At 34.6% G+C, this 21,636-nt stretch overlaps 1 protein-coding gene across 4 annotated transcripts in view; it reads left to right on the forward strand.

Annotated features, from left to right (window-relative positions):
- PTPN4 (protein tyrosine phosphatase non-receptor type 4) overlaps nt 1-21,636 on the forward strand; it is a 206,525-nt gene that overhangs the window by 106,425 nt on the left and 78,464 nt on the right. For all 4 annotated transcript variants that reach the window (XM_055316224.1, XM_055316225.1, XM_055316226.1 and 1 more), the window contains 5 exons: nt 4,727-4,771; nt 5,052-5,104; nt 5,449-5,569; nt 10,301-10,388; nt 19,889-19,977. In XM_055316224.1, the coding sequence (XP_055172199.1) occupies nt 4,727-4,771; nt 5,052-5,104; nt 5,449-5,569; nt 10,301-10,388; nt 19,889-19,977 (396 nt within the window). The remainder of the gene's footprint in view (nt 1-4,726; nt 4,772-5,051; nt 5,105-5,448; nt 5,570-10,300; nt 10,389-19,888; nt 19,978-21,636) is intronic.

Consider the following 21,636-nt stretch of genomic DNA (forward strand, 5'->3'; position numbering starts at 1 on the left):
TAAATCTGATCTTAAGACAGAATCGAATTTTGTTGTCACTTCTTGACAAAGTATACACAAGAATGACCCAGATGAGCATTTTGAAAGTATATGAATGTTAGGTTAGCTATTTAAGGTAGTGGGGAATAATCACATTGTGGTATCTGTACCTAAATAATAATCTTGTTTATTTGAAAGACAGCATTTGGAGTTAGGCTTTAAAAAAAAAAAAAGACTAAATAAAAAATTAGCATAGAGTACCTCCATAAAAGTCTCAGATACAAGAATATAGGTCAGTGATTTTATTCAGAATTACTCTGAAAGGTAGGTGCTAAATTAACAATCTGTTCCTAAAGCTACCTGTAAATAGTCTGTGAAATGTTACCATGTTGGTCATTGTTTAGCGTACTGTGGTGATGTGGAGTAACAAAAGAAAAAATTAAAAATATTTAGGCTGTATTTACCAATCATCGGGTGTTTATAAAATTAGGGTTTTCAGTAGACCAGTTAAAGTCTGGTCTAAGTTAAATTGACATTCTTGAGGGTCCTTTTCTGTCTGTTTGTTGAGGGCAAGGTGTTAACTTTTTTATTTTTTATTATTTTTTTTAAATTTTTATTTATTTATGATAGTCACACAGAGAGAGAGAGAGAGGCAGAGACACAGGCAGAGGGAGAAGCAGGCTCCATGCACCGGGAGCCCGACGTGGGATTCGATCCCGGGTCTCCAGGATCGCACCCTGGGCCAAAGGCAGGCGCCAAACCACTGCGCCACCCAGGGATCCCCTGTTACCTTTTTTATAACAGAATTTAGGAATGCAAGTCTTGGATTAGGCAGTCCTAACAGTTGAAACTAATATTATTTCCAAGCTAATTTGTTTTGGAAAGCAAAGTAGTGTCATATGAATAACCTTCAGTTTAATATTGTAGCTCCCAGTCATTCAAGTTGTTGTTGTTAAATAATTAAAATAACAAAATCTTTTATCTTAATATATCTTAGTATTGTAGAACTTCCTCTGATTATGTCTTAACTTCAAATGAAACTTTTTTTTTTAATATTTTATTTATTGATTCATGAGAGAGCCAGAGACATAGATAGGCACCAGGAGAAGCAGACTCCCTGCAGTGAGCCTGATGCGGGACTGAAATCTAGGACCCCAGGATCATGATCCTGAGCCAAAGGCAGACGCTCAACCATTGAGCCACCCAAACACCCCTTAAAAAACATATTTAAGTGCATTTTACAATTTCCTGAAATCAAGTAGCAAAGTATTCCATAATACATATTTCATGTAATCAGTTTTAAATGTATAAGATATTTTAATTAAAAGACCAATAATTTAAAATTGGATTTCTGATGTGTTTAATATATATGAAAAGTTTGTCAGAAAAAAAAAACAAAAAAAAGAAAAGTTTGTTAGAACAGTTAAAATATGGCCAGTTGCAGCCGTATTCATAATTTACTTCACTCAAAATAATGTCTTTGAATTTCTTAATGGAGCTTGAATGTGTTTTTTTTTTTTATAGCCTGTGTTGAAAACATAATCAAAAAATAAATGTATCTCAATGATAATTAAGTCATAATATCTTCCTGAAGTAGAAGAAAGTAAAGCCAAGTTTGGTAGTAACCAAGCAGTTGGCTTTGTGTTCAGCCTGTTGTCTAGAGGATTATCTTTGTTTTCACTAAAAATAATGTATTGTTTGAAAAATCCTTTATAATAGGATGTCCTAGAATCTTTTTTTTTATTTTTTATTTTTTATTATTATTATTTTTTTTTTCCTAGAATCTTTTAACTGCTGGTATTGGGTAAAATGAATTAAGTAACTAGTTTTCATTATATTATCGTAAAATACCTTATTGAATCTCTACCTTCCTACAACTTAGAATCACTTAGGGGAGTTTTAAAACATGCTGATGCCTAGGTCACACCCCTGAGATCTTTTGATTTAATTAGGTCTCAGATGGGATTATTACAAGCTTCCCAGGTGATTCTAATAGACAGCCAGCGTTAAGAATACTCCTTTAAAACTTTATTGCTTGGGTAGGCTTAATGCAGTGGTCATGCATGACTAGTAATATGACACCTTAAGCCACAGTTGATAAATTTTAAGGACTAGTTTAAACCCACAGAACAGGAAATCTGTGACAACACCTCTTTACCTTCAGATTCCATTTTAGATAAGTTGTAGGAAAGAGTGGACCTATAGAACTTATATCAGACTACAGGTCATTTGGTATTAGCAGGTGCTGGCATCCTTAGAATTGGAGTTTTCTCATGAGTCATGACAGTACAAATGACATTTCTTCGGTCCCTTCTTAGTGCTTAGGTGTACTCAATACATAATAAGTGCTCATGGTATTGGTTACTGTCTAGATTAGAAAAGTTGTATTATTTTTACAGATTAAGCGTGTCATTTCTGTATTTACCTCAAGCATTATTAATCTATCTTAAAAATCTTAATTTAAAAATTAGGTTTTTAATCACCTTACTTAGGGCCCATAGGATACATATACTAGACAAGTGATATTACTTCCTTTTTTACAAATCTAGAAACTGATGCTCAGCCAAATTTTAAGTACTTTGCTAAGGAGCACTATGACTGGTTTAGTGTATTAGTACTTGAATTCTAGTTTCTACTCTGTCAATCCTTACTGGTTATTTAAATAAAATTAATCACATAATGTGAGCACTGAATGTTATATGCAGCTGATAAATCATTGAACACTATACCTGAAAATAAGTATGTACTATATGTTGGCTAATTGAATTTAATTTAAAAAATAAAAATTCATCAGGCATAGGTATTATTTGTGTAAGACTTAAAATATTATGTCAAGAATACACATGCCTTTTCAATCTTAACATTGAGATTAGTTCCTACCATGAACCTTTACCTTTAATTATGAAACCAAGTTAGCTAGGTAGAGATTTATTGTCTTAGATTGAATAAGTAGGTAATATTCACAGTATTACATATTAATTCTCACAGGACGTTTGTATACTTAATATGTGAAGCCAAGATATTTCTTTTTTTTTTATAAATTTATCTTTTATTGGTGTTCAATTTGTCAACATATAGAATAACACCCAGTGCTCATCCCATCAAGTGCCCCCCTCAGTGCCTGTCACCCAGTCACTCCCACTCCCCTTCCACCACTCCTAGTTCGTTTCCCAGAGTTAGGAGTCTCTCATGTTCTATCTCCCTTTCTGATATTTACCACTCATTTTTTTCTCCTTTCCCCTTTATTCCTTTTCACTATTTTTTATATTCCCTAAATGAATGAGACCATATAATGTTTGTCCTTCTCCGATTGACTTATTTCACTCAGTATAATACCCTCCAATTCCAACCACGTTGAAGCAAATGGTGGGTATTTGTCGTTTCTAATGGCTGAGTAATATTCCATTGTATACATAAACCACATCATCCTTATCAATTCATCTTTTGATGGACACCAAGGCTCCTTCCACAGTTGAAGCCAAGATATTTCTATCAACTTAAAAAAAATTGTTTTAGTGAATATCTGATTCTCTGAAATAATTACATTTTTTGATAACTTGAATATTGTCATGGAGGTCTTTAATAATTTTAATCAGCCAGACAACTAAAATTCTTAAACGTGATTTTTGATTCTTGGAGTATGTGTACTTTTTTCAGTGGAGTGGAATAAAGTCTTAAAATTCACTGTTAAAACATTTAAAGCTACAAAATTTGGTCTTCTGCTAGCATTAAAAAGTACAGGTGACTTGTTGCAAGCATCGACACATCATTGAGGGAATGACTTACCCCATTAGTGGGGACTAGGTGTCATCTCGTAAGCAACCTCTGCATTCTTTTTGATAGAAATCTTTTTTTTTTTAAATTCATTTATGATAGTCACAGAGAGAGAGAGGCAGAGACATAGGCAGAGGGAGAAGTAGGCTCCATGCACCGGGAGCCCGATGTGGGATTCGATCCCGGGTCTCCAGGATCGCTCCCTGGGCCAAAGGCAGGTGCCAAACCGCTGCGCCACCCAGGGATTCCTTGATAGAAATCTTAATGTGTTGTTGGTTTTAAAGGAAGTTGGGTACTTGGCAATTCTAATAGTAGGGAAGGGAGCTTAAGGTTTTTTTTTGTTTTGTTTTGTTTTTTGTTTTTTTTGTTGTTATTTGTTTTTTGTTTTCTGATCAAGGAGAGCTTTCTTAACTCAAATGAAAATGGAAAAATGCAAAAAAAAATGGAAAAATGCTTTTCTATGCTTAGCGGCTTCTGGCAGCTAAATAAGTCGACCATAGGCCTGTCTTTGCAGCTTGCTTTCTGTCTCAGTAGAAAGTATGACTTTCTCCACGTGATCTTTACTGCATTGCTGTCAGCTCTCCTATGTCTCTAACTCAAGTTTTCTGTGTTTCCCAGTTATAATTTCTACAAACAACAATCTTCAGAGGATAATCCCTAATCTCCCTCGGTCATGTAGTTCTTAGATATCTTGAGTTTTATAATACAAGCTAGTGGAAACATATTTGAAGTACTGAATTGCGTTTATCAAAGAATTTTAAAGATTGGGATTCATGAATTTATGAAAGCTTATTTTAAAAATATCTTTACATGTGCTAATATATAGATTATAAAAGCAAATACTTAAATTCAACTTTACTAGTTATTTTTTTTTCAACTTTACTAGTTAATATAAGTATACCATTTTTAAACTCTAAATGTTGTAATTTCAGTAAATCTAAATGTTGTCTCTTGGTCTCTCTCTTTTTTTAAGGTACCAGTATTTTTTGCAAATTAAACAAGACATTCTTACTGGACGGTGAGCTATTTAAAATTTTTAATAATGGACTTTAAAAGTACTTTTAGTTTAAAAAGAAAGTACTTTTAGTTCTATATTAAGTAACTCATGATCATTTCAAATAAATTATTGAAAAATGGTTATTACAGTATGAATTTTTTTCATCAGATAAGTTTGTTACTTAATTGTTAAAGTGTAAGTGATGGAGACTTCATAGATGAACAGTATTATATGAATTACAGTGCTTTTGAAATTATTGTGTTTAACATTAGCTTATGTATTTTCTGTTTTGTTTTATTAGATTGCCCTGTCCTTATAATACTGCTGCCCTTTTGGCTTCATTTGCTGTTCAGTGTAAGTATGAACTCACTCTTAGGTCACATAGCATGTGATTATATGGTCTGTGTTGATAGTACATTGCCTTTAATGCAGGAGTTCATTAGACATATGTTACTATACAGAAAAAAGTGATTGCAAAGGAAATGTAATGAAACATTCAGTTAGTTTAATTCCTGAAAAAGTTTTTCTGAAGTTGTTTGAGACCTAGAAGAATGCTAACTTGCTTACATGGTAGCTAGCAGTAAAAACAAGTATTTAACTTCCAAGAAATATAATGGAATTCATGACATTGCTGTTTGGGCTATCAGAATTACTAAATTTGTTTATTAAATTTTGACTATTTTTCTTCCATGTAATAGCTGAACTTGGAGACTACAATCAGTCAGATAACTTGTCAGGCTACCTCTCAGATTATTCTTTCATTCCTAATCAACCTCAAGACTTTGAAAAAGAAATTGCAAAATTACATCAGCAACATACGTAAGGATTTATTTACTTTTCTGCTTATTTCATAAACTTCTTAATGGCATCTTTTCTAGAGAAATGTTATAAATTCTAATGTGATTGTTATATTTACTTAATACACAACAGTTATTGTTATATAAAATAGTGTTATTGGTGTAAGGAAATGTGGGTTGTCTATACTAAAAAAAAATCATTGCTAACTTCATAGAATATATGAATCTTTGTTTCATTTCTAGTAAGAACCATAAAACTGTATGTAAACAGAAATTTGCTATTGGGGTGCCTGGGTGACTCAGTTGATTGAGCCCCTGACTTCATCTCAGCCCAGGTCTTGATTTCAGGGCTGTGTATTGGGCTCCATGCTCTTAAAAGAAAAAAAAGAAAGAAAGTTGCTATTATGTAAAGTTGACAGTTCTTTAGGAGAAATTTTATTTTATTTTTATTTTAATATTTATTTATTTATTCATGAGACACACAAAGACAATAGGAAGAGGGAGAAGCTCCCTGTGGGGAGCCTGATGTGGGACTCAGTCCTTGGACTCTGGGATCACGACCTGGGCCAAAGGCAGATGCTCAACCACTGAGCCACCCAGGTGCCCCAAGAGTAATTTTAGAATATTAATAGTATGCTCATAGATCAGTTGTTACATATTAATCTACTGAGCAATTCTTTCTTAGTTTTTAGCTATCTGAAAGGAAACATTTATTTGTAATTTGTCAAGAGGAGAAAGGGAACATTCTGTAATATTAAATTAATTTAAAAAAATCCTTTTAGGGGATCCCTGGGTGGCGCAGCGGTTTGGCGCCTGCCTTTGGCCCAGCGCGCGATCCTGGACACCCGGGATCGAATCCCACGTCGGGCTCCCGGTGCATGGAGCCTGCTTCTCCCTCTGCCTGTGTCTCTGCCTCTCTCTCTCTCTGTGTGTGTGACTATCATAAATAAATTAAAAAAAAAATTAAAAAAAAAATCCTTTTAAAGGGTGCCTGGATGGCTTGTGGTTGAGCATCTGCCTTCATTCAGCTCAGGTCGTGATCCCAGGGTCCTGGGATCGAGTTCCACATTAGGCTCCCCATAGGGAACCTGCTTCTCACTCTGCCTATGTCTTTGCCTTTCTGTGTTTCTCATGAATTCATAAACAAAATCTTAAAAAAATAATTTTAAAAATCTAGCATTTTTTTCATTCATAACAATATTCAACTTTGTTATTTTGTGAGTCTTCATTTTCTATGACATAATTTGTTTTAAGAAGAGATTTATTGCTGTGAATAGAAAATAATACCATTTATTTGTTAAAAGTTTACTTTTGCTTTAACATGCAATTCAAAATTACTCATGGCGGAACTAAGATGGTATTGGAGATTGGCTAAGAAAATATTTGAACTAGAGATCCAGACTGCCTGGTCTGAAATTCTGGCTAAGACAACTGTTTTATAATCTTGGTCAGATTGCTACTTCTGCTTCTCTGTTTCATTATATATAAATTGTGGGTAATAAAAGTATCTATCTCTGGAGTTAATGTAAGGATTAAGTGAGTTTATATGTACAAAGTACTTAGAACAATACCCAGCAGATGGTAAGAAGAAATATTAACTCTTAATATTAAGAAAACTTAACTTTCATTTGGTAATGGCCCATGTATCTAAAACAGGTCGGCGTGCTGGCTCACTGCCAATTTTTGTACTGGCCCTTGAACTTAGAATGATTTGTACATTTTAAATATTTGACAAAAATACAAAAAAAAGAATAACATTTTGTGGCAGGTGTAATCTTGAGAAATTCCAATTTGATGTTCATAAATGAACACTTACTGGAGCATAGATTCCCTTATTTGTCTTCATGTTTGTGACTGCTTTCATGTAACAGCAGAGCTGAGTAGTTGTAGCAGAGACTATGTGACCTGAAAGCCTAAAGTATTTATTGTCTTGCTCTTTATAAAAGCTTGCTGACCTCTGATCTAAAATAAGACTAATAAAATCACAATTTCAATAGACTGGCCCAATGCCAGTGAGGGGGCTGATTCAGTCTCACAATAAATGACAATTTTTTTTGAAGATTTTATTTGTTTATTCATGAGAGAGAACGGCAGAGATATAGCCAGAGGGAGAAGCAGGCTCCTTGAGGGGGCCAGATGTGGGACTTGATCCGAGGACCCAGGATCATGATTTGAGCCAAAGGCATACGCTCAGCCACAGAGCCACCCAGGTCCCCCAGTAAATGCCATTTACACATAGCATATCCATTCAAGGGTTTCAAGATAAATCAGATTTTTTTTATAAATCAGAATTTTAAAAAATTTGCCAGTAATGGAAACTCTCTTCTGTGAGGAAAAAGTTTAATAAGGTACTGATTATGTATTTGTATTTGGTTTATTTTTATTTTTTTAAGATTTTATTTATTAATAAGAGACACAGAGGGAGAAAGAGCGGTGGGCAGAGACACAGGTAGAGGGAGAAGCAGGGTCCATGCAGGGAGCCCGACATGGGACTCAATCCCGGGTCTCCAGGATCAGGCCCTGGGCTGAATGTGGTACTAAATCGCTGAGCCACCCGGGCTGCGCCTGTATTTGGTTTAAAGAAATGATTCCTCAGATCTTTTTTTTTTTTTTTTTAAGATTTTATTTATTTATTCATGAGCAACACAGAGAGAGAGAGAGAGAGAGAGAGAGGCAAAGACACAGGCAGAGGGAGAAGCAGATTCTTCAGATCTTTAAAGAAAGAAAAAATAGAATCATCCAGTTTAACTGAGGAATAGGGGATGGGTAGGGAGGTAGAGATTTATTTAACTTAATTGAATTATATTTTATTATTATTTTTTTTTTAAATTTTATTTACGATAGTCATACAGAGAGAGAGAGAGGGAGAGACACAGGCAGAGGGAGAAGCAGGCTCCATGCCGGGAGCCTGACGTGGGATTCGATCCCGTGTCTCCAGGATCGCGCCCTGGGCCAAAGGCAGGCGCCAAACCGCTGCGCCACCCAGGGATCCCTTAATTGAATTTTATAGAAAATTGAGGTACATGTGCTTTTTCTAGGAATTCCATTTTTATGAGCTTCATTGGCAGGCTGTTGGCTTCCTTTTCTGTTACCATTAGTGAGTGAAAGTTGCTATCTTTTCTAATTTGCTGATTTTGCTCTGGTATAGTCAGATAATATCAGATATCAGATAGTTTTAGAACTAATCTGGGGTAGATTTGTTTTTAAAGGCTTTGCTAGAGTAGTAGTCCTCAAACTTGTGTTCATAAGAATAACCTGGACGTTCTTAAATATAACAATTTGGTTCTTATTCGTTCCACATCAGATTGTATATAGTAATACTTCTGCAACTATCTGTGATAAAAGACCACAATTTGGGTCTATGGGTGACAGACCCATTCTGTCATAGAATGAAACTTCTGAAAGATACAGTAAAATTGAGTTACTAGGAGAGTAGAATGGAGAAGTAGAGACATAAAAAATAACAAGTCCTTGTTTCTCCTTATTAGTTTCAACAGACATGAAATTATTCTGCCAATAATTGTACTATGAAATATAAAAGACTGACTCTCAGTTTCTGTACTTGGTATGAATCAACACCTGTATGTATACCATATTCTGAGAGGCATTGGTTTGGAGATTGTCTCAGAATTTGTGTGTTTCAGAAGCACCTGTGTGATTTAAATGCAGATACCATATCTGGACCATCTTCTGAAAAACATTTTGAAATTAAGTCAGAGGGTAAAATGACTTTGTTAGCTGTAAGAACACGTAGGGAATTTTAAAACTTGGTCCTTTTTTTTTTTTAAATATAGTTGCCACACAGTTATATTAGTTTCAGGTGTATAACACAGTAATTTGACAAGTCTATTCCTTATGGTACACTCACAAATGTAGCTATTATGTTACCATACGATGCTATTACAATACCATTGACTATATTCCGTATGCTGTACCTCATGATTCCGTGTGCTTAAACTCATTCTGTAACTGGAAGCCTGTATCTCCCACTCCCTTTCACCCATTTTGCCCATCCTCCCAAAGCTCTCCCCTCTGACAACCATCATTTTGTTCTCTGTATTTGTGGGTCTGTTTCTTTATTTATACAGTTTTTTGGATTCTGCATATAAGTGAAATCATATGGTGTTTCTCTTAGTCAAACTTACTTAACTTCATAGAATACCTTCAGGGTCCATCCATTTTGTCACAAACAGCAAGATCTCATTCTTTATGGCTGAGTAATACTCCATTGTATATATATAAACCACGTCTTACCAAATTACCTGTCAAAGGACACTGGTTTGTTTCCATATCTTGGCTATTATTAACAAGGCTGTAATAAACATAGGGGTCTGTATATTTTTTTGAGTTCGTGATTTCATTTTCTTCGGGTGAATACCCAGTAGTGGAATTACTATATGATATGGCATTTTTAATTTTTTGAGGAACCTCCATACTGTTTTCCATAGCGGCTGCACCAGTTTGCATTCCCACCAACAGTGCAGAAGGATTCCTTTTTCTCTACATCCCCTGGTGCATTCTTGTATTTCTGGAAAATAAAATATTCTACAAAGTAATGATTTTTGTTCCTGAAAATGTACCCTACAGGTAAGTTAGATATTACTGTATGGAACTAAGAGGAGTAGTCATGCATGGTATATTAGAAAAGATTCAATTAGAATGCTCAAAATTTTCCAGATAAATCAGTTTTTTTTTTCTTTCTAATTTGGCCATATTTGTAATTGGTATAATGTATGACATAATGTCTTTACAGAGGTTTATCTCCCGCAGAAGCAGAATTTAATTACCTGAACACGGCACGTACCTTAGAACTCTATGGAGTTGAATTCCACTATGCAAGGGTAAGTGCATAGAACTAATTTAATATTGTTGAGTTAGACTCCATATACTCAGTATCGCAGTTTTTATTTAATGCCTGTTAAGAGTAAGCAACAACTGGAATAACCAGGGAGCGCTGCCAACATAGTTGCACTGAAAATTTCCTCTGAATATAAATATTTTCACAGGGCAGCCCGGGTGGCTCAGCGGTTTAGTGCCACTTTCAGCACAGGGTGTGATCCTAGAGACCCGGTATCGAGTCCCACATCGGGCTCCCTGCATGGAGCCTGCTTCTCCCTCTGCCTGTGTCTCTGTCTCTGTGTCTCTCAAGAATAAATAAAATCTTAAAAAAAAAAAAAAAGATTTATTAAAAAAAAATATTTTCACAATCACTTAAGATTTATTAACTGAGAAGATTGAAGTCGATTTTTTTTGTTATTTTCTTCAAGCTAGTGTTCTATGTTAATGATAATTTTTTTCTAGATCATAAGAGATAATCAAAACTATATAGGAAAAGTAGGGTTTTTTGCATTCATCATCATTATTATAAAAGATGTTTTCACTTCAGTGAGGTTTGTGTTTTTATCGTTTAGTGACATCATTATAAATTTTTAAGGCACAGAATGAAGAATATTAACATATTTTGGTTGTGTTTCTCCTCTGCCACAAATTCCTTTATTAAGATGGAATTTACAGTCATTGGCTTCTTCTGTACAGTGCTCTGTAACAACTTTTTCGTTGTGGCAAACTTTGGTGCATCTACTGCCAGGTCAAGCAAGTCATTCCAGTAACCTTCTTTGTGCTCTGTCCCAATAACAGCCCCTTCCTACACTGTATTATTTTTATGGTCTTATCACCCAGCTGTGCCTTCCTAGATACTACAACTTGGTCTTGCTTTTTGTTTGTTTTAACTAGATAGCTTTAAATCTATTAATCCTTCTTTTCTTAAAAATTTCTTTTGAAAGAACTTGACCTTTTCATTTTTAATTTCTCATGGTTTGGACTTTACTGATCACATGCTCATGATGTAATTCAGTATGTTCTGCGTTTTGTATTTCTTATAGACTGGCAACGTGAGCAAGAGGTATATTCAGAGTCAGGATTTATCCTTTTTTGTTTTATTTTATCAGGAAGCACATAATGTCCGGTTTTCACTTCTTTTTTTTTTTTTTTCTTTTTCTTTTTTTTTTTAGTAGCTATTGATCCATTAATTCACTGGAGGTTGAAAAATGGAAGTTTTTTTTTTTTTTCCAAAATGGAAATATCTTAATTCTGTTTTTGTTTTTATTTATTCACTGGGATAACCTTAAAGGGAGTCCCTTCCTTTCTTTTACTTTTTAATTACCTAGTAGCATAGCTCATATACGAAAAGCCCAAGGAAAGTGTTGTTTGATTCCAAAGTGCATGGGTGGCTCAGTAGATTAGAGTCTGCTGCCTTTGGCTCAGGTCATGATCCAAGGGTCCTGGGATGGAACTCCATGTTGGACTCCTGGCTCATGCTGTCTGTCTGTCTCTCAAATAAATAAATAAAATCTTTTAAAAAAGGAAAAGTGTTGTTTGATTCTTTCCTTTTTTATTTACCCAATTTTCCGGGTAATGAATTGGTTCCCTGCCATCCTAAGAAGGTATACAAATACCATTTTTAAACAATGTCATTATTAATTCATGGATTAAACATTTTTGACAGACTTCAGTATATTAACACCCCCCCCCCCCCCCCATTGAAGCTCAGATCATCCATTTTGGCCACTTAGTCTCTTGTTTTGATCCTTTAATCCTTTTGACATGACCTTTGTAGTCAGCATCTGTGCTGTCTAGTATTTTAAGATGTTTCAGGCTCATCTTGTCTTTTTACTCCCATAGACCAGGAATTAGCTATTTCTTTTTTTTTAAATTTTTTTATGAATTAGCTATTTCTTTAAGAAGCCCTTGTTTCTTTTAATGCAAAATGATATTTCAAAATCTCAGTCTGAGTGTTAAGATTGCTCATTCCTACTGGTTTGTTATTATTTCTGTGTTTTTTAAAGGTACAGAGTTAGAATCTTTGTTTCTACATATCTGCATTGAGATATACAGAATATTTTAATTCTTAGAAGACTCAAGGGATTCCAGAAATTAGACTAGTCTATTATTAATTATGTTTTTATCACACGTTACACTTAAAACTATAATTGTAGTGTCACCATATCAATTATTACTGAAACAGTTAAAATTTTTCCTCCTGACTTTTGTAGGTGTTGTAAATTTACACTGTCAAATCATATAGCACTGCATATTATAAACTCTTCCTTTTAATCATTTTTTGACCTAGATTTCATAGATAACTATATATTTAAAACTCATTACAGGTTTTTTATAATCAAGGATTATATGAAACATATTCTCTAGTATTGTAACTAAGTAAATATAAGGATATTACCATTTAATCAATTGAGAACCACTTATTTGAGAACCAGGCTCTGTGAAATGATATGGTTCATTGATGCTCAAAGTAGGACCACAAACTGAGAATGATCCACGAATTATTTATTACTGGTCCATGATAAGTACAAAATTGAGAGTTAGCATTGAGAAACCTTTATAGCAGTCTGACACCAACCATGTGATCACTATAGTCTGCAGAAGTATTATACCTGACTGACACATTAGAAATTTAAACAAATTTGGCTAGTACTTTGCCACAGGTAGTTTACCATAGGCAGTCACTATGTATACATGGTTCTAGCTGTTGTCACATAGCTGACAGTAATTAAGCATTTCAGATGAGTGGTTTAAGAGACCAATAAATAGGGATTCCTGGGTGGCGCAGCAGTTTAGCGCCTGCCTTTGGCCCAGGGTGCGATCCTGGAGATCCGGGATCAAGTCCCACGTCGGGCTCCCGGTGCATGGAGCCTGCTTCTCCCTCTGCCTATGTCTCTGCCTCTCTGTGTGTGTGTGTGTGTGTGTGTGTGACTATCATAAATAAATAAAAAATTTTAAAAAAAGAGAGAGACCAATAAATATACAGGTAAGAAACTTGTAGATGTGAGCTAATGAAATTTTCACAGATAAGTTGGACTCCATCTAGACTTTGGTTTGATTCATCAGACACCAAGAAGTCATGATAATTGCATTAACGAAACATGTAATTATGGGTACACAAAACATCATGGAACTGGTCTGATGGGAAAATTTTTAGTTAGACGGGGGAGATAAAATCGGATGAAATACTATATAAAGGCCTTCAGTGCCAACCTAAATGGCTAAGACATCTTCCTACAGATGATAGAGATCCATTCATTTAACATATGAATATAGTTGACTTGGACAACGCAGAGTGTAGGGTCGCCAACCCCTTAATCCCCCCCAGTGTAGTCAGAAATCTTCATATAATGTCTGATTCCCCAAAAACTTAATTGCTAATAGCCAACTGCTGACCCAAAGCTTTACTGATAACATTGTTGATTAACACATATTTTGTATGTATCTTTATTTATTTATTTTTTTGGTATCTTTATTTAAATACTTTAAAATATGTAACATATTTTATATGTATTATATACTGTATTATAATAAAGTAAACAATATAGTATACTAAAAGATACAGTATACAGTAAAAGTAAAAATACAGTATACTGTATTCTTATAGTAAACAAAAAATGTTACTAAAAGCCATCAAGAAGAAAAAATACAGTACTGTATTGATAAGTGTATACCATCTGTTTATAAGATGAATGGTGTGTCTATACCTACATCAGTATTGTTTTATATGATATGAAACATTGTAGACATTAAGTGTATTACTAACACGAGACATCAAAATTGAAAAGTTAATGTGAAAAATAAATTCTTATTTATTTATAGATTTAATGATTCATACATGGATAATTAAGTAGCAATATGAATGCTTTATGGTAGCGTAGCCTATGTACTAATGAATGAATCATTATAAAATCTTTATGGCATACAGTTGCAGTTGTCCTAATGCAATATTGGAAATTGTTAATTAAAAAAAAAAAACCTCCTTACCTGTGATGACAGGTTGATGTGTGTGCAGTCTCTCCAATTATGAGAGAACGAGGCATACTGTATGATAATGTAATTCTTTGAAAGCAAAGTTATAAAACGTTAGGAAAACTGGGACACCTCGTTGGCTCAATTGATTAAGCAGTGAACTCTTGATTTTTGGCTCAGGTCATGATCCCAGGGTTGTGGGATCGAGCCCCGCATTGGCTTGTGTGTTCAGTGGGAAGTCAGTTTGAGATTCTCTCCATTTCCTCCCCCTTCCCTGTGTGTGCTCACTCTAATTTTAAAATAAATATATTTTTTAAAAAAGCCAAAGAAAACTAACACATTATTAACTTTATATTAAATACTACTGACTTTATCCCTATATAAGGATAGCTTGGCTATTCACTTCCATACAAGTCTTGCACACGCAAATACTTTGACATTGCTGATGATGATGATAAAGAAATGTCTCATTGAGCTCTTGCCATACAGTTAGTTTTCTGTACAAAGATACCCATGCACAGGTACCACATACACATTTATTAACTGAACGGCATGATGATTATTATTCATTAAGTGGACGTGGATTGTCATAAGGTCTTCATCCTTGTCATCTTCACAATGAGTAGGCTGAGGAGGCAGAGAAGAGGTTCTTCTTGTCTCAGAAATAGTAAAAGTGTAAGAAGTAGAGGAAATGGAAGGAGAAGCAGGAGAGGCGGGGACACTTGCTGTAACTTTATGGAAATGTATTGTTATATCTAACTGACTCTTCTGCTTTTTTCATTTTGCTAAACAGGTTTCTATATCATACCAATTTTTCTTCCACTGTCTGCTTTAGTTTTAGTGCTCATATCATAGAAGGGTCTATGTTGTGAAAGAAGTCAAAAGCAGTCTTAAATAATCAGAACTCTTCTGCCAGACTGTCAAATGTCAGTTCATTTGCTGCACCTTTTCTTCTTCTACTTCTTCATCGTCTGGCACTGGTTTGGAAGCATTCACGTCTATCAGGTCATCCTCTGTTAATCTTTTGGTGTGGTGTCTGTTAGCTCTTGAATTTCTTGATAGGTCCATATCATGAATCCTTTCTCTCCATCTTTTTACCATATCTATAATCTCCTTCATTATTTTCTTCACTGGCTTTGTTTTAAATTCTGTAAAGTTGGGATCCCTGGGTGGCGCAGCGGTTTAGCGCCTGCCTTTGGCCCAGGGCGCCATCCTGGCGACTGGGGATCGAATCCCACATCGGGCTCCCGATGCATGGAGCCTGCTTCTCCCTCTGCCTGTGTCTCTGCCTCTCTCTCTCTCTGTGACTATCATAAATAAATAAATAAATTAATTAATTAATTAATTAATTCTGTAAGTCACACACATCTGGATATGGTTTTCTCCAGCAGGAATATATTGTTTCAGGAAAGCTTGATGGCTTTCACAGCCTTTTTAAAATAACAGTGGCAAGAAATAAATAAACAAACAAATAAATAACAGTGGCATCCTCAATAGTGTGAGCCTTCCACATTTGTATGATGTTCTATTAGGGTTCTTTCCCATAGCATAGACAGTCCTTTACGTAGAGACCATGTGTAATGAGCTTACATGTTCTAGCGGCTGAAATAGAGATGTTTTTGAGGGCAAGTAGAATACTTTGACATCTTTTGCTGTTGAACTTATGGGGTTCAGGATGGCCAGGGACATTGTTCAATATCAAAAGAACTTCAGAAGGCAGTCCCTTACAGGCAAATTACTTTCCAACCTCAGGGACAAAGCACTGATAGAACCAGTCCAGAAAAAGGGTTCTCGTTGTACAGGCCTTCTTGTTGTATAACCAGAAGACTGGCAGATGGTGTTCATATATGCCCTTCAAAGGTGGCAAGTTAGCAGCTTTATAGATATGGTCAGTCCTGATCATGAACTCAACTGCATTTGCACAAAACAGTGTTAGCCTGTCTTTTCCTGCTTTAAATCCACAGCCGTGCTTCTTTGCCTTAGTAATAAATGTCCTTTCTAGCATTTTTTCTTCCTGAATACACCACTTTAATCTACATTCAAAACTTGTTCAGATAGATAACCTTTTTTCTCAGTGACTTTCTCAATGGCATCCGGGAACATGGTTCCAGCTTCTTGTTCGGCAGAAGTTGCTTTTCCTGTTATCTTGTCATTTTTTTATGCCAAACTTTGTAATAAAATTATCAAACCATCCTTTGCTAGCATTAAATTCTTCAGCTTTAGAGCCTACACCTTCCTTTTGTTTTAAGTTGTCATATAATGACTACATATTCCCAATCATACCAGAATCTGTAGGTATAGGTATACCTTTCCTATAGCAATCTAGTACCCACATAAAAGCTGCATTTTCAATATGAGATGAAAAGGTATATTATTTCACACAAAGTACCAGGTTTTTTGTGCATGCTGGTGTAATTGCAGCAATAGCTTCACAAATTTCCTGTTCATTTTTCACAATGGTCCTCTTGCTGGATACATTTCTCTTGAAACAGCAGGCAATCACAGCTGCAGACCTCACTCTATGATATATATCAAACAGTTCAGCTTATTTTTGTAATGTCATGATTTTCTTTCCTTCTTGGGAACACTTCCAGCATCACTAAAAAGCTCTTTGTTTGAGTCCAGTGTTATTATTGGAGGTTTACAGTATTACACTAAACACGTTGAAAAATAAGCAACTGTGAGAGATCACTGTTATTACTATATGTAATTTATTGGAGAAACCAAATTGCTCATGAACAGGTAAGTGTCACACTGTTTTAAGCAGATACTTGGAACACTCCTGCTCACCACAAGAGCAACAGGAGGTAACTATGAAATTATTACAGTAATACAGTATGTACTACAGTAAATGTTATGCAGTTACGATTTCATGTTCTATCTTTACATTTGTTTACATTTCTCTCAGCCATAATGGTGCCATGTGTAGTATGTAAGCTTGCAGAAGTTTAGTATATCTTAACTTTTTATAGTTGATATGTATGTATTTTATGGTAACAAATGATAAAATAGACTAGTATCTACATATATTTTATACAGTCATGACATACCTAACTTAATTTTGTTTATATTTCTTGGCTATGTGATTTGTCTGCAAGTTTTTTGAAATTGCTGCAAATCTCCAAAAATTTTTCAAATATATTTATTGAAAAAAGTGTGCATATAAGTGGATCCACACAGTTCAAACCTGATTGTTCTTCACAGGTTAACTATACAGGGCACTTTTCTATACCTGAGAGTCCAACAGTGGAAAAAACAAAGGCCGTATACCTTGCCACTTAGGTTCTTTTTTTTTTTTTTTTTTTTTTTTTTTTGCCACTTAGGTTCTATGGAAGAATAAAAAAATAAACAGATTAAACAAGGCAAATTATTGCATAATATTGGATAGCAGTAAGTGATAACAAGAAAAAGATATTTTAAAATAAGGTGGTCATCATGCATTTACCTGTACATTGGAATTAATAGCATTTGTGTCTGTTAAGGACATAACACTTGTTTTCTTTGATCTTGCCCACTTCTCACATCACCCTGGGAATGGTCACTTTAAATCTAGATAGTTATAATTTAAGAATTTGAGTTCCTAGATACCCTGAACATGTTTCTTTCTTCTTCCTTTTTTTTTTAACATGTATTCTTAGCAACATAACAACTTGATTGATTTAGTCAACAAATAGTGTTGAGTTCTGCATATCTCTTTAATGATATTGGTTCTTCTCAAGTGCTTGGTGATCCTTCCTTGTGTGCTTTTGTATTTGTGATTACTAGTTCACTTGCTTGTAGATGTTGTCTTTGCTATGGCCTGCCTTAGAATGAATATATTGCCAGGGAGAACATGGCTATAGTTTGCCTATCTCAGTCTGGGCCTCTTCATTCATTCTGAGCATCACTCTGACTTCTGTCCCTAGTATCCACACTTACTGATTTTAGATTGGCTACACATACTTCTCTATGTCTCCTAGTTCAATCCAGACAGGGCAGGATTGTGGGGTTGGTAGGAGATAATTATCTGAGCTGCTTTCTGCCTGGTCATCCTGACAGAAATTTGAGGCTCCCTTATTTCTTTTATCTGTTGTCTGTAAAATTGTACCTGTTGACTATGCTTTCTTTCTGCCTGCATGTAGAACTTACTCTTCTGTGTCTAGTTTACGCTGTGGTCTTTTATAATTTTTTTCTTAAATATGAGTGTAAAAAAAAATCTGTGGCCTCTTTATGTTTTTAAAAATTCTTTAAAATACCTATTCCATTGATTATATACCTCTAATGTTATGGATTGTTTTCATGTATCTTCTCCAGTGTTTTATGAGATTGGGAGCAGAATGAGCAATAGGTGGGGATTCCCGGGTGGCTCAGCGTTTTAGCGGCTGCCTTCAGCCCAAGGTGTGATCCTGGAGTCCCGGGATCGAGTCCCACATTGGGCTCCCTGCATGGAGCCTGCTTCTCCCTCTGCCTGTGTCTCTGCCTCTCTGTGTGTGTGTCTCTCATGAATAAATAAAATCTTAAAAAAAAAAAAAAAGCAATAGGAACATATGCTAAGTAAACCATTTTGGTCAGACTTTAAGTCTCTCATAATAGTGTACAATAATGGTGGTTATTGTGTTACCTTGGCCGTTTGTTATGTATTATCCTATTGAACAAGTTAATTTAGTAAGATTTAATTTTATTTTATTAGAAATTATTGAAGCTGCATTTTAAAGAGTGTTGTTTTTTTTTTTTAGGGACACAGTTACAAAATCCTAATTATAATTTCATCAATTAGTTCTGTCTTCTGAGCATATGGATATAGGGAGTAAAAGCATTATTGCTCTATTAGCTTGCCTGTACAGTGTTTTAAGTCAAGTAGCAAAACTATTTCAAGGTTGATTAGCATATGAGAAAAGAATTTAATTCTACTCATTTTGTCAGTAGTACCAGTTGGCTATTCAAAGTGGATCAGTTAGCATGAAAACTCTCATTTTCGTCAAAGCATAATTCAAATTTTCTTCTCTAGAATCTTTCAAACTTTCCAACACTTGTTAGCCACTCTGTACTACCATGATATTTTTGTTGTATTAGTTATATGACTTATTATTATATTGGAAATCTTGTTTTATTATAGGTTACACTTTACCAAACTCTGAACTCCTCCATGTTTTATCCACTTTTGTAATTCTGACACTATACTTACACAGTGGTTGAGTCAGAATAGTTTTAGAAATAGAAGAAGGGATACTAACTCATCATTCTACAAAATGAGAAGACTTTTGATTCCTTGTCTCAAATTCTCAGTTCCAGTTATGAACTGTGGAGAATCCTGAGATCATTTTTACTTTGGATTAATGAATTTTAATAATGCCACGTTGAAGTTTGTTGTGAAGTATGTTCTTTATTTTTATGAGGTAACAATAACCATATGGGTTTGTAAATATTGTGCAATTATATTCTGCCTTTTAAAATTTTACATTGTATTTTTAAAAACTTATCCTGTTTTTAAAGTATATATTTAACAAGAAAATCCCAGTATTTTAGACTTGTCATTTTCTTTTTTTTGAAGGATCAAAGTAACAATGAAATTATGATTGGAGTGATGTCAGGAGGAATCCTGATTTATAAGAACAGGGTACGAATGAATACCTTTCCATGGTAAGAACTTCCATCAATACTTTTGCTTTTACCATTATATTACCACGTATAATGATTCATATTAAAGAAAGTGTTTGTTGACCAAGTACGTGGCTTGCCCAATCAGAGGAGTGTGGTGCTCTTGATCTCAGTCGGGGTCGTGAGTTCATGCTCCACATGGGGTATAGAGATTACTTAAATAAATAAAAAATTTTTAAAAAGTGGTTGTAAAACTATATTAATGTTGTCATACAACTTATCCCACTTGAAATCAACTAGAGAATACCAAAATAATTTATTTTACTTTAAAATGTGCTTTAATCCATCAGAACAGTATTCATAGACAATACTACTTAATGAATGTTTCTCTTTCGGAATCTCTGAATTTATACTATAGAATTGTATCTAATACTATCATGTTTATTGTGTCTTGCACCCTGTTGATTGCTTTAAATCAGTATTTTATCTAAGTGCGTTCGGTGGGGTGTTTATTAGTTAGAACATAGGCATGGTTGCTGCATCTAGGATCCACTATTACAGTGGTTTCAATTGGTTCTAGGAAAATTATGGTGGCTCCAGGTGTTTGAAACTCATCTTTCTTTAGTTTTACTGTTCTACTTTCCTTAGTGTGTTGTCCTTGTCCAGAATGGCTCATCTGCCATTGCTTCTGTATCCCAGAATGAGGAAGAAGGAAAAGTATCATCTGCCACTTTCCTTTAGGGGATAAGTTGAAAATCATAAAACTCAACTTAGTCATATGTGTTACATATTATATGAGTAGCTCTGGATTTTTAAAGTAAATGGATTGATTTTCTTTAGCAAAAGAAACAAATACAAAAGAAATACATTGTAGTAATCTGTTCTTCTCTGTATCTCCATTTAAAACTTTTGGTCCTGGTTTTTCACTATCTGATTTTTTTTTAATAAATTTTTGTAATTAGTCATTTTAATAACAGTTTAGTAGAAATCTGATAAGTGACAGAAGAAGCAACTATTTTAGAAAATTGCCACAACTTTGTTTAAAAAATAAAGATAAATTTCCTAGGTAAGTCACAAAACCACATGAATTAGAAAATTCAAAAATTGAAATGACCGTCATGAAAATTAAATACTTTTGCCTCAAAAGACACTCTAAAGATGAAAAAGCAAGATACAGTCTTTTGTAAAATATATATTTGAAAAAGGACCTATCAAGAATATAATAAGAACTTTTTTTTTATAATAAGAACTTTCATAGCTCAGTAATAAGAAGACAATCTGAATAAAAAGAGTAGGCAAAATATTTGAATACACATTTCCACCAAAGGACATAATCCAGATGGCAAATGAGCACATGAAAAGATGTTCAGTCATCAGTGAAATGCAAGCTAAACCACAATGAAGTACTACTCACCCACACAATAGCTCCAATTAAAAAAGAAATGACAGGGACGCCTGAGTTGCTCAGTGGTTTGGTGCCTGCCTTCGGCCCGGAGCATGATCCTGAAGTGCCGGGATTGGGATCGAGGGAGCCTGCTTCTCCCTCTGCCTATGTCTTTGCCTCTCTCTCTCTGTCTCCCCCATGAATAAATAAATAAAATCTTTTAAAAAAATAAAATAAATCTTAAAAATTAAAAAAATTTTAAAAAATAAGACCACACCAAATGATGACAAGAAGCAGAGCACCTGAAATTTCACACA

This window comes from Nyctereutes procyonoides, unplaced genomic scaffold, assembly GCF_905146905.1.
Source record: "Nyctereutes procyonoides isolate TBG_1078 unplaced genomic scaffold, NYPRO_anot_genome, whole genome shotgun sequence".
Classification (NCBI taxonomy): domain Eukaryota; kingdom Metazoa; phylum Chordata; class Mammalia; order Carnivora; family Canidae; genus Nyctereutes; species Nyctereutes procyonoides.